This window comes from Balaenoptera musculus, chromosome 17 (genome assembly GCF_009873245.2).
Source record: "Balaenoptera musculus isolate JJ_BM4_2016_0621 chromosome 17, mBalMus1.pri.v3, whole genome shotgun sequence".
NCBI classification, from domain to species: domain Eukaryota; kingdom Metazoa; phylum Chordata; class Mammalia; order Artiodactyla; family Balaenopteridae; genus Balaenoptera; species Balaenoptera musculus.
The window spans coordinates 56,463,673-56,476,981 of record NC_045801.1 but is presented as its reverse complement, the minus strand read 5'-3'; the positions used below and the strand labels follow the sequence as shown (position 1 = coordinate 56,476,981).

At 39.2% G+C, this 13,309-nt stretch overlaps 1 protein-coding gene across 9 annotated transcripts in view; it reads right to left on the bottom strand.

The window, feature by feature from the left end:
* Positions 1–13,309, bottom strand: part of PAG1 (phosphoprotein membrane anchor with glycosphingolipid microdomains 1) — a 142,049-nt gene that overhangs the window by 51,051 nt on the left and 77,689 nt on the right. For all 9 annotated transcript variants that reach the window (XR_005017054.1, XR_005017055.1, XR_005017053.1 and 6 more), the window contains one exon: positions 11,912–12,007. Coding sequence is in view for 3 of the 9 variants with exons in the window: in XM_036830631.1 (XP_036686526.1) it covers positions 11,912–12,007 (96 nt within the window). In the remaining 6 variants the exon portion in view is untranslated. The remainder of the gene's footprint in view (positions 1–11,911; positions 12,008–13,309) is intronic.

Sequence of the window (13,309 nt, the reverse complement as noted above, 5' to 3'; positions counted from 1 at the left end):
TGCCCCGCAACGGGAGGGGCCGCGATAGTGAGAGGCCCGCGCACCGCGATGAAGAGTGGTCCCCGCACCGCGATGAGGAGTGGCCCCCGCTTGTCGCAACTAGAGAAAGCCCTCGCACGAACCGAAGACCCAACACAGTCAAAAATAAATAAATAAATAAATAAATAAATAAATAAAGTAGCTATAAGAGCACCCAAGCCCTTACATTAAAAAAAAAAAAAAAAAAAAAAAAAAAAAAAAAAAAAAAAAAAACTAACTGATACAAAAGGCATATTCTCATCACTGTACTAAAGAGATGTACAGAAAGGTTAGTAACTTGTCCAAGGTCACTAAACTAGTAAGTGGTAAAGCTATCAGGTATGACATCTGTCTTATGGGCCCACACTCTTAGTTGCTCCACTGTGCTGACTCTTTTTGATGCAAATGGTAAGTGCCCCCAACCTGCTCTGTGTTGGGCTAGACATATTTCCTACATTTAGGAAACTTACAATCTCCATTTTGTTTTTCTCTAAGGAACTTGCAATGCGGTAGTTTTGTTCATACTATTGCTTTCACCTGAAATACACTTTAAATTTATTTTTCACCTTTGAAACCTGCTCAAATGTAACTACCTCTCAGAAACCTTTCTAGTTTCCCGAGACAGAATTAGAGTTTCCCACCTGTGGTTGACTGCAAAAGTAACCACAAGTTACTCCTTCCTTAATCCTCATCCTTTGTAATGTGACTTTTCAGTACCATCAATTAAGAGATGAAAGCTATTTCCCTACCCCTTGAATCTAGACTGGACTTGTGACTTGCTTTGGCCAAGAAATGTGGCAGACATGATGGGGTGCCAGTTCTGAGATTAGGCCTAAGGGGCCTTGCATACTTGCACTCATTCTATAGGTAACCATAACTCCACCATGTGAACAAGACTAGGCTAGCCCTGCTGAAGCGTGAGAAACCATTTGGACCAGTGTTCCATCAGCTAGGTTGTCCCAGCTGAAGCCCTCAGACATGTGAGGACCCAGCCAAGATCAGCAAAGCCAAACCACTGTGAACATTGCTGTATGTGGGTGGCTAGTTGAGACCAGAGGACTTCCTCAGCTGAGTCCAGCCTAAATTGCCAATTGCAGAATCAAAAGCTAAATAAGTGGTCATATTAAGTCACTAAATTTGTTATGAAGCAAAGATAACAGATACAGATCCCTTTGTACTCTGCTTATTTTTGGAAGAGCACATATATTTGATAAATGTTCAATCAGTGAATGAATAAATGATTAAATATGCAATTACACTGAGATAAGATTTTTCTAACAAAACAGAACTCTGACTCTATTTTTATTTTGAAGTGAATAATTTCTGTCTTTCTTGGCTGTGAGACAGAGCCGTATTTACAGGGCTTGATACTTAGCAGGGGTGCTCAATAAATGTTAGCTCTCATGGATCCTGTATATCAACTGAAATGCCAAATAAAACAAAAGCCAAAGCAAACACTGTAGCACTGAGGCATGCAGGGGATTTTTTCCTAAAACCTTTCAAAATCAGGACAAACTCTCCTGGTATTTGTGAGGTGGAGATCTAGGGCAAGGGACATGATTTTTTCCCCTTAATATTGGCAAGCTTCTTTCTCTTTGAAAGGATACACTCTTTAAATGACCCATCGCTACTCAAGTCACCCAATTTCAAAGAGTGGGAGAATTCTGCTATAGAAAGACCATCACAGGAGGCATTTCCCACTCCCTTAAGGCTAGTGGTTCTTAGCTTTGGCTGCATAGTGGAAATACCTGGGAGATTTTTAAAAAATGCCTCTAGAGAATAGTTTAATTAGTTTGGGGTACATCCTGCACATAGGGACTTTTAAAAGCCCCTGGATTGACTTTACTGAATTAGTCAAAGTTGAGAACCACTATTCAACCCCTCCGCAGAGTGCTTCCACCGGTCAAGTGATTATTATTGGATTTAACTTTTAAGGCAGACCTAAGTAAGCTTTCTTTTTTATATGCCTCTAATCAAAACACGGCACTGGAAACCTATAGCTAGAAAATAATAATTCCTTATAATGGACAATGACTGACTCAAAAGGAATTAAGAAATCATTATCAGATGAGAATCTTCCTGATGATTAACTCAACAAGCATAACATGAACACTTGGCAGGGTCTTAAATGTCTTCAAGGTCTTAACTATAATTAGGTATTCAAAATTTTATTGCCTTAAATTAAAGCACCACATAACACTATAAATTATATTAAACAATAAATTCAAAATAAATTGCATTGAAGCACATTAACCTAAAATCTTTGTTTGAAAATGTACCTTATATGAAAATAAAAATGTATCACAAATTAAGGTATAATTTAATATTTAATATGATTTTGAGTTCAGATTCAACGTGGGCATTTCAGAAAACTGTGGTCTTATCTTCTGCATGTATAAGTGGGTCTCACATGGCAACAGTAGTATTACTTTTTTTTTTAATTAATTAATTAATTAATTTTTTTTGGCTGTGTTGGGTCTTAGTTTCTGTGCGAGGGCTTTCTCCAGTTGCGGCGAGCGGGGGCCACTCTTCATCGCTGTGCGTGGGCCTCTCACTGTCGCGGCCTCTCTTGTTGCGGAGTACAGGCTCCAGAAGCGCAGGCTCAGTAGTTGTGGCTCACGGGCCCAATTGCTCCGCGGCATGTGGGATCTTCCCAGACCAGGGCTCGAACCCGCGTCCCCTGCATCGGCAGGCAGACTCTCAACCACTGCGCTACCAGGGAAGCCCCTTACTTTTAAGGACTATTTTTTGGGGGGGGGATGTAGAGTACAAAAATGCTAGAAAATGATAAATAGTAATCCTATGCTATAAACTATGTAATGCATGCAAATTGCTTTAGTACCAAAATTTCATCGTCAGTGAATTCCATTCACAAAGAGACTTCTAGCACATATTCAGAGAGTCAGAATTTTTCTAAGTCACAGTTTTCGGGAGAGAAAAATCTGGTGTGACCCTCTCTGATTTCATAGAAATGGAAAATGAGGTCCAGAGAGGTTAACACGTCAAGCAAAGCCCCCAATACCCAATGACTGGGAATTGAGCCCGTTATGTTTGAGCTTGCACCCTCTCATGTCTCCGGAGATGGGTACAAGGAAGATAGCAGCACAGTGTGTTCAAGTCCCACAGTCGCCGTGGCTGGCTGGGATTGGCCTCGGATTTTGCCCATCTCTGCTGCAGGTGGCTGTGTCCCTAGAAGACCTTGGCAACGGGAGAACTAGTTATCACTTCCTACTCCATTTCCTCTTATGACAAAACAGGCTGGAGTCAACTCTAGCCCTTTACTACATTAGGTATGAATACAGTTACTTTATTTTTTTCTAGTCTATTATTAACTTTTTACATTAACATGGTACATTTGTTATAATTAATGAACCAATGTTGGTACATTATTATTAACTAAAGTCCATATTTAATTCAGAGTTCTTCAGTTTTTATCTAATGTCCTTTTTTTGTCTGTTTCAGGATCCCATCCAGGATCCCACATTACATTTAGTTTGCTCTGATTTTTCATTAGTTCAATTGTGTGTGTGTGGGTGTGTGTGTGTGTAGGGGGGGTATGACTATCTCTCTTCTTCTATGTAGTCAGTTAAGGGCAAAATCCTACAAATTACTGTTCTCAGGTGCTCTAATGTAAAAGAAAAGGGTATATGTTAATGAAGTAATCTGGAGTTTTAATTATGAGAAAAACACTGTAGATAAGAGGAAGGTTAGGTTAAAAAGAATTTGACATTTGGAGGGACCTAGAATCATGGTCTCTGACTTCAACATGGATTAACAGAATCTAAAAAGCAAGGAATGGGGCAGAGGAGTGTGAGAGTTCAGAGTAATAAAAGGCACTTCACATAGAACTATAGTAATGCAGAAGAAAGAAGTAATATTGTGCAATTTATCATCATTTAATTTAGGGGAGTCTGCATTTTTAAAATCCACAGAAATGCAGTCACAGTTTCCTTGCCAATATTTGTATAAAACATTTTCCAAACAAGACTCATTCATCTTACTCTGAAATGAATTGTTAGATCACAACAGAGAATGTTAAAGACTTTGCATCCCTTATAGAAATGCCAAACATTTTACTCTGCCTGATGCTGTACTATAAATAGGGAAATCCAAGTGCTAAAAATGTTCTTCAAGTTGCCAAACATAGTTCTTTAGCATCAACTTCCTCCTACAAATGACTCATTCTTCCGAAGTTTGAAAATGGAAGCTAGTTACAATTCAGAGAAATGTTGTAGCGTACATCGATTAAATGGCAAAGATATTTCATTTATGTATATTTATTTTTCCTTAGATCATATCCACTGAAATTCTTCTTCAGAATTTTATTGAAGTTTTATTAAAGAGTAGTTACTCTCATGAGAAGTGGATTTTTAAATTAACAGAACAGCCAAGCAACATGAATATTGTTGGAGAATAGTGATGATTTAAATCATTTTGAAATTTGTTAACTTCATTTGGATATAATAGATGTAAAATGTATTTACTGTAATAAAAATAAGTTAATAGTGAAGTCATAACATGAAAACTAATAAGCTCACCAAATAATATGGTACAAATAATGCCTCAATGTCCAAGAATACAGGGAAATTAAACTCTAAGAAATTTTACCTGATTAAGAAAAATAGGACTCTTGGGAAGAAAGCATCCTTTGTTGTAAAAAGAATAATAAATAGGAAAAATGCCATTATTTATGATTAATATTTCAAAATAGTATATGTATCTATATATATCTTGCAATAAATAAAGAGAACATAAATAGTATAGAGATTTGTATAGCACATTTGAGGTTAGTACTCATGTGAAGAGGTAATTGCTGCTTTTCACTGAGAGCTGGGACAAGAAACTACAGGAGATGCTCATTTGATGTGGCTGGAGCAAGGCAGGCGGCCAAGAGTGGATTCACATTTTCTTCTAATCAACTGACGATACCACTGGATTTTCATCTTCTTTCTGCAAATCACTAGATCTCATATTACCAGTCGTTTACTGGAGAATGGCTAGAATCTCTTTAAACTGACTACAAATAATTATTGCAACCTCTTTTCCTGGCTTGATTAAAGGCTTTTTCACCTATTTTGACTTGCATAGTGACACTTTTGCAAAACTCTATGGGAGATATTTTAATTATTTAAACATTTTATGGTATATAAGAAAGAAGTGACTTAAGTAAAATTAAAAGATTTTTTTTTGAGGTGGACCATTTTTTGCAAAGTCTTTCTTGAATTTGTTACAATATTGCTTCTGTTTTACGTTGTGGTTTTTTGGCAACGAGGCATGTGGGATCTTAGCTCTCCCACAAGGGACTGAACTCGCACCCCCTGCATTGGAAGGTGAAGTCTTAACCACTGGACAGCCAGGGAAGTCCCAAATTACTTGATTTTAGGTAACTTATTATTAAAGATTATAATATCATAGTCATTTAAATATAAATTTTAATAATCCTATTTTCACTTTTTCCTATTAAGTGATGTGCTATTTAATTAACTTTACATTCATTACCTCATGAAATACATGACTTGCAGACAAATTTTTGAAAAGGCACACTGGTGTATGATTGATTTGGGAACCAAATATATAAGTTTTAGACTATATTGAATATATTCTGATATCAAAATAGAAAATAATTGTTTGCATTAATATATGTCTGGGTATCATACATTTTGAACAAAAATAATCAAGCTATGATAATTTTGTGTTTACTTATAAAACAATAAGACAAAAAGTTTTAAGTGGCAGTCTGTAAGCACTTCTCTGCAATTAATATATATTTGATTTGATTTGACTGTTTTGGTAGCTTATCAGGAGTGTGAGGACATATATATTAAGGGTATGAATGACGTTTATTTCTGATAAATAAAAAGCCAAATTGTATATAACTGTCACTACTTTTTCATTTTTTAACATTGAATTTTATACCAGACAGATATCCTAATAGGCTAATATAAAAGCTACCAAATATATTAAGATATTTAAGATTTACAGAAAGTGTAATTCAATAAACACCCATGTAACCACTACCCAGTTTAGGAAATAAAACATGGCCAACACTATGAAAAGTATAGAAGAATTTTGACCAGATGACTGCAGCTTATAACATCATAGAAATGCTTCTTAAGCTTATTGTCTCACAAATCAGCTATCCATGATATGCATAAGGTAACAATCTATAACTAATTAAAACTGAAACCTCCATGGGAGCTTGCAGTGTTCGCATCAGTCGCAAGCATGCTTCTCATCTGACTGTCACTGATGGCTTTGTATACTCTTAAGAGGTCCTCAAACAGTATTATGTTCTTTAAAAATATTTATGTAATCACTTTATTTACTAATGCTTTCTTTTTTCTTTTTTTGATTTTAACTTTTATTGAAATATAGTTGATTTACAGTGTTGTGTCAGTTTCAGGTGTACATCAAAGTGATTTAGTTATACATGTACATATATATGTGTATATATATATATATATATATATATATATATATATATATATATATATATTTTCCTTTCTCAGATTCTTTCTCATTATGGGTTATTACAAGATACTGAATATAGTTCCCTGTGCCATACAGTAGGTCCTTGCTGGTTATCTATTTTATATATACTAGTGAGTATATGTTAATCCCATTCTCCTAACTTATTCCCCCCTCTGCTTTCCCCTTTGGTAACCATAAGTTTGGTTTCTGTCTGTGATATTTACTAATACTTTAAAAATAGAACTTGGATTTGAACCTTTACCACCCTGGACAATGTGAAACCCCTGGGACACCTTTGACTCCCAGTGATTTTGTCAAGTGGCTATTGAGAAACCCTGATCCAGGCTATGACAAATGGTAAAAAGTTAGAGATGGATGAGGAAGACGGATAAAGATCCTGGAAATGCAGAGTGAATGTGATGACCACGTACAAAGATCACACAAACGAGTCCATCCCAGAAGTGCGACTCAAACCTTGGGCCTCCATCACACAGCTCTCTGGGTTCTGGAAAGGACTCCAGAGTCCAGGGAGTCAGAACCCAGACATCCTCATGTACACCAAAGCAGAGCTGGTCTCTGCAAAGCGTAATGTTTAATAAATGAGGCGAGGTACCCACGGCTACCTCTGAAGCATGTCTATGGAGGTTCCAAATCTCTTTGGTATCGGCCTGTCACAGAGACAAAATTTCTACCTAAAAGACCAAAAGGCCACAGAATTAAAAAACCATGGGAAAATTTTGACCTCAAAACTGGGAATAGCTGTTTCTCCAGCGAAAATCTGTTTGTTCCTCGCTTAGGACCCTGTTAACCATGAATCTATGATCATAGTTCTTTTAAAACTGTTCATTAGAAAACATAGAACAACGTTCCGTTCTTTCAGATCAACCATGAAGGCTTCCACAGAATTCATTCTGCACACTAATCTCCCTCCTTCCCCCATCTTTCCTACCTTCTATTCCTTGTGCCTCATTTTACCCCTACCTTTTTAAAACTTACTCTGTCTTGATGTGCTGTATATTGTGTCTAACTCTTGAAAGCCCTTTTGGAGAATATAAACAAAGTTTCCAGCTGATAAAGATGAAAAGAACTTAGAGATAACCCCATTCTATCCTCCATATTTAAAGGTGGGCTAGAATTTAGGAATCCCAAATGTAGCGTATTGGTCTTTCCTTAATACCTGATTACCTCCTGTGACATTGGGTTTTCTTGTCTCTCCTCCACCCAAGGGATGTCGCTAGACGTTTCTCCCTACCTGAGAGAATAAGAAATTTAGGAAATTCTGCCTTCTACATCTTGCTTTGGAGGGACAGAAGAAGATTCTGAGAGACCCGCAGTAAGTAGATCAATTTTTGTTTAAACCACATCTGTCAAATATATCTGATCATAAATAAAAACTTTTCTTTCTTTTCTTTTCTAGGAGCACTGTGGAGAGCTGCACCCATGCACACGCCTCGGAACACGCTTTGGGAAGGTCAGGGTTAAGGCAAGGCAAGGCAGCTATCTAACTCCCCATGGCAGGTGACAGAGAGGAACGGTCAAACGTCCAACTCATTGACACATCAGCCTGAAGAGTGGCTTCTCTCAATGTTGTCAAGTCCAGCAACGCTGCTGCCCTCAGAGCCACCATCCGTCAAGGTACAGGACCCAGTGAAAAACTGCAGAGGAAGAGGGATGGCAACCACCCTGGGCCTTTCTCCCAGTGCTGTTGGGTGATGCGCGATGCTGTGCAGTACAGCTCAGCCGACAGCCCCGGGGGGCGGGGCCTGGAAGCCTGGGTTTCCCACGCAGCATTAATCCGTACCCACTTCGAATTCTGGAAGGACAGTGGTTACAAATCCTTCTTCCACTGACATAAACACCAAGCGACAGAGGGTGTACAGTTCCAGAACCAACAATGTCACACATTGTGTGTACCTCTGCAGACTGGCAGGTGTGTTTATAGACCCCCAAAGGGACGTGACAGTTCAGCAAGATCTGCTGTGGCACGGTAGGCACCTTGGGGGCGGGCACACGGAGCCCTAAGGCCAAGACTCCGGCACAGGAGGCCCTGCTGCTGTGCTCTCTGCCCTCACCGCCTGGGGGACTTTGGACAAGTTACTCACCCTCTCTGAGCTTCAGCTTCCTTTTCAGTAAAATGGGAATAATCATAATAGTAGTAGTAGTAGAGCAGTCTGGCGGATTAAATGACTTAATATTTGCAAAGGGCTGAGACCAGTGCTTGCCTCACTGTACATGCAATATGTGTTGGTTAAATAGAATAGTATCATTAAGTGTTTACTCCAATTTCCCTCTATTGGTATACGTCTCCTTTCGTAATAGACAAAGATGACACACAACATTGGTGCAAACAAGACCCTCGCGCTCCTCGTTTTGAGACAGCCAGGCCTGACTAATTACAAGGATACAAATGAGGCCAGGCTTGGTAGTGCTGCTTCCAGAGGTGCACATGCTGACTTTCTGGCGGGCTGAGGTAGCCTGTGATGGAGAGCCTCGCTGTTACTTGCACACGCTGATGATCAGGCCTCGCGCACAGTTACCAGAGATTCCAGCAGAACGGGAATAAGGAGGCGGAACAAGAGGCAGGGCTGCCAGAATCACAGGTGGGCCAGCAATTGCCCTGCAAACTGCGTCTCTCAGGGCTCTCCCCTCCTGCTCCACGGGCAGCGCCTCCCAGGAGCCGCCGGTACTGCCTCTGCCTCACCTCCCTTCATAGTCCTTACCTCAGTTGTTAAAAATAATAAAATAAAACTAGTTTTAAAACAGACAAAATAAATGTGCCCAAAAGATTGGCACAATAGAGGGAAATACTTCGGTAACATCTTGATTAATTTTTCTTGATGTCTTTGGTATTTACTTGAAAATAGCATCATATAAATATATTTTATGTATTTTTAAAAATAAATATATATTTAATAAATATATATTAATAAATATATATTTATAAAGATTGTCAAATATGTCTTAAGGAAATGTACATTTCTTTAAAAAAAAAAAACAAAGCAGGTAATGTACATGAATGATGCCCTAAGTGGTAGAATAAAAGATCTTCATTAGGTGTGTAAGACTAATCCTTATATAAGATACATAAAAAGCTGAGACTGGTTTGCTATCATCTAATAGCTGACTGTATACTGATGTCATCATAACTGTAATTTTAGAAATGTCAGAATTTATATCGTACAGTTCTTGTAAAAAAAGATGCAGGGAGATCTTACAGATACCAGCCAAGATTGGGGAATATGACAAATCTCTGAGCGTAAGGACAAGGGGCTGGTGAACTTGGCTTGGCGTGGCTGGGCACACTTGCTCTCAGGGCTCCCCTGGACCAGCTCACGTGCTGTGTCTGTGAACATGGCAGCCTGCAGCCTGGTAGCACCTTTATCTGCTCTGGTGAGAAACACAAATGCACACACACACACACACACACACACACCCCGAGTCCCAGACACCTGGCGCTGTGCTCAGGGAGGTGGAAGAGTGGGGTAAACGCAGAGCTTTTAAGAAGCACAAACCCCAGGCCTCCGTCTGGGTTTACATTTCCGCCAGCTCAGTTTCCAGTGCAGGGTTTGCATACTGCTTTGAACTTTGGCTTTTACAGTTATTGCCTTTAAAGTTCTGGAACATTCTGAGAGTGGCATCCTCTCACACTGTCTCTGGCGGGGCACTTCTTACCCCAAGGCACATCTTTTAATGTGTCTTTTTTTCTCTTATCTCAGGCAGCTCCCACTTGTTTCTGTGAATCATCTGATGACATGCACGGGTGATTTTTTGTTGATACCGACACCTGAATGCTAATGGGTAGGGAGCAATCTCAAAGCAGGTCTAGTGCGTTTGGAACGTATTTCTCACCTTTCATGATTTTAATTTTTGTTACTACAGTATTGCGATAGGCAGGCTGCTATCTTAACGACCTTTTCCATGTTAGACATGCCTAATGCAATTGTGAAGCAAACGATCACTTCAAGGAAAACTATCTCCCCAAATTATGACTTGCATCTACAGTCATGGAGGCTATTAGAATATATATTTTTAAAAAGCTCTAAGCTGATCCATTGCTTAGGATTTTGAGATTCCCCACTGCTCTGCGATGTTTCCATTCTGTATGCACACCACAGATTCCTGCCAAGCCTATTACAGTGAATAAACAATGTCTTCTCTGTCAGAACAGAGGATGAATAGTATCACAAAATTCTCCTCTAATGTACCGCCTCCACTTCCCCGACCCAACCCCTTCAGAAGAGAGCAGGCAGGATGAGGACTGGGGAGGAGAACATTCTTCCACCCCCCTGCCAATCTGGAATTGCATTCTGGCCAGCTCAGGACTAAGTACTGTCAACGCATATCAACTGCTAAACAGAGAAAGTTGACAAGTTTATTTTCTTTGAAATTGGATGGTAGATTTTTGCATTTCTGTGTGTGAGTGCCCACAAATATCTTTCTCGAAGGAAGGAGGCAGTTCATCCGCTATAATTTCAGGGCCTGGAGAAAACAGCTTTTAGCTACAGACTGAGCAGCAAGAGGGGAACTTCATAGAAATGACACAGCAATTTGAGTTAAAATATTGACAGCTAATTCATGAGTGATGGAGCTGACTAGGAATTCAGCTGCTTCTGTGAAGATCTTTACTCTCTCGCTAAGCTCATGATTCATAAAGAAAATGCCTGGAGTTACTTCTCTGAAACATACAGTATGATGCTGACAGATTTCTCTTTGGTGTCTCTGTCTCTTATTTATTCTCTCTCTGTCTCTCTGTCTCTGTCTCTCTCTCTCACACACACACACACACACACACACACACACACACACACACACACCTTCCCCTCCCCCCAAAAGAGGCATCGCGAATATAACGTTCCAAACAAGAACATCATTCATGAAGCATTTATCACCAGCCAATGAAAAATATACTTAGTAGGTATACACAGATTTCTTTTAAACTCTCCTATATTCGTAAGTCTTAGTTGGTGTAAAATACTATGATTCAGGTTTTTTCCCCCTTGTGATGTGAATACAACATACATCTTATTTTAACCCCTAAAAGGAATTACCCAACTCTTTCCTCATAAAAGAAGAAATGCTATTTTTACAATTAGAGCACACTGCCTTTTGTTTTCATGAATGTCTGAGAGACACTGACACGAAGAAAAAAATACAGATTCCTCTTTCTCCCCTTTTTCCCACACATTTTGAGTCCAGCTCAGTGGGCTCCCAGATTCTGCCGGCACTCTCCTGGTAACACATTTAGAAGAGACTGCAGGATATCCCAACAGCGCTATTTTCTTCCCTCCAGCTCCCTCTCCTTCTTTCTCTCCTATCACTCTAGGTTTGTACCAGACTAAACAATTAAGCCTTTGTGTGCTACCGCTGCAATCTGCAAATTCTAATGATGTGCCCCCATCACTGGTACAATGGTAATATTTACCTTGGAGAAATGTTTGTCCAAATAAGTATTTAAAATGCTGGCAATGTATTCCCTTTGAAACGTTGTGGTGGTGAATGTTCTTCCGTACTTCTTGGCCTATAACCAAAGAGAAAAAAAGTTAGGGAAAAAGAAAAAAAAGACAGATGGATAGAGACTGTGACAGATACTGGTCCAGTTCAGTGTAAAAATGCTGGCACATTTATGCCAAACACTGAGCTTTATATTCCTTCCTGAACAAAGCAAACTACAAAGTAGAGGAAAAACTGCACACAGTAGTGAATGAATAAAAAAATTTCTCCAAAATAGCAGCCGAGTCAATGTCTCATCAAATACACATCAATCTACTTGCTCTTTCCCTATTTTTCCTAGTTTTATGACAAATCTATGTGTTATTGTAGTGATACTAAAATTCAAATAACTTGTCTGAATTTGAGATAAAACAAGTGATTTATTTGAAAAGAGTATGCTTCGAGGTAAGGTAAGCTGTGATTTAATTGTGAGAATGTCTTACGAACAACACAATCTTTGATGCAGCATGAACGGTGTGGCCCGAACGGCGCACTGATCTAACCCTGAGCGGTTCCTTCATCCGTTCCGCTGTGGAAGTGGGGAAGATGTGCGGGAATGGAGGAGACCACAGGAATGACTTCAGTTGATCTCCCATCTGTTTTTCTGCTCTGTGTCTGGTGCCCTGCCTTTTCTCCATCCCGCTTTCCTCTCCAATTCTCTTCCCATCCTCTGATAAACATCTCCTGTACCGAACCTCTCTTGTACATAAGATACCATGAAAAGTACAGTGACAAAGGGAGGAGGGCAGAAGGATGAAATGAATAAATAAATGAATCTCCAAGGAGAATATCCTGGATGTTGTCTAAGATTCAGAACCACGCATTATTTTACAGACTGAGATATAATTCCTGATTTACAATATAAAAAACTGAATAGAACACCAGCCTTCTAGATTTTCATCTAGTGATGTTCTTTTATTAGGACCACATATGCTCTCTTAGACTGAGTGTTGCTTTCTTCCATAGCAGAATCAGCAGATTATTTATATTATCTTTAGGTACATCAATTGTTTCCCTGACAGTTACCAAGTGAGACATGGCTGCCTTTTGTTTGCCACTGCATTCAGCTACATTGTTATTTTCTTTTTAAAAAATAAGTCTAAAAAGATTAGAACAAGACACATAGAACAAGACACATAGTCACGGACGGTCTTTCTCCAACTCGACTCCAGGTCTTTGTCAATCATGCAAACTAAGAGGGCAGGGCTTCTCTGGGTGAAGGGCTTGATAGACAAGAGCCTTTCTTAAGCCATCTTTCCATCTTTCATTAGATTTCAAATCAAACCTCCTCCTGAACTCCTGCCATACAGATATATTTAGATGTGGATTC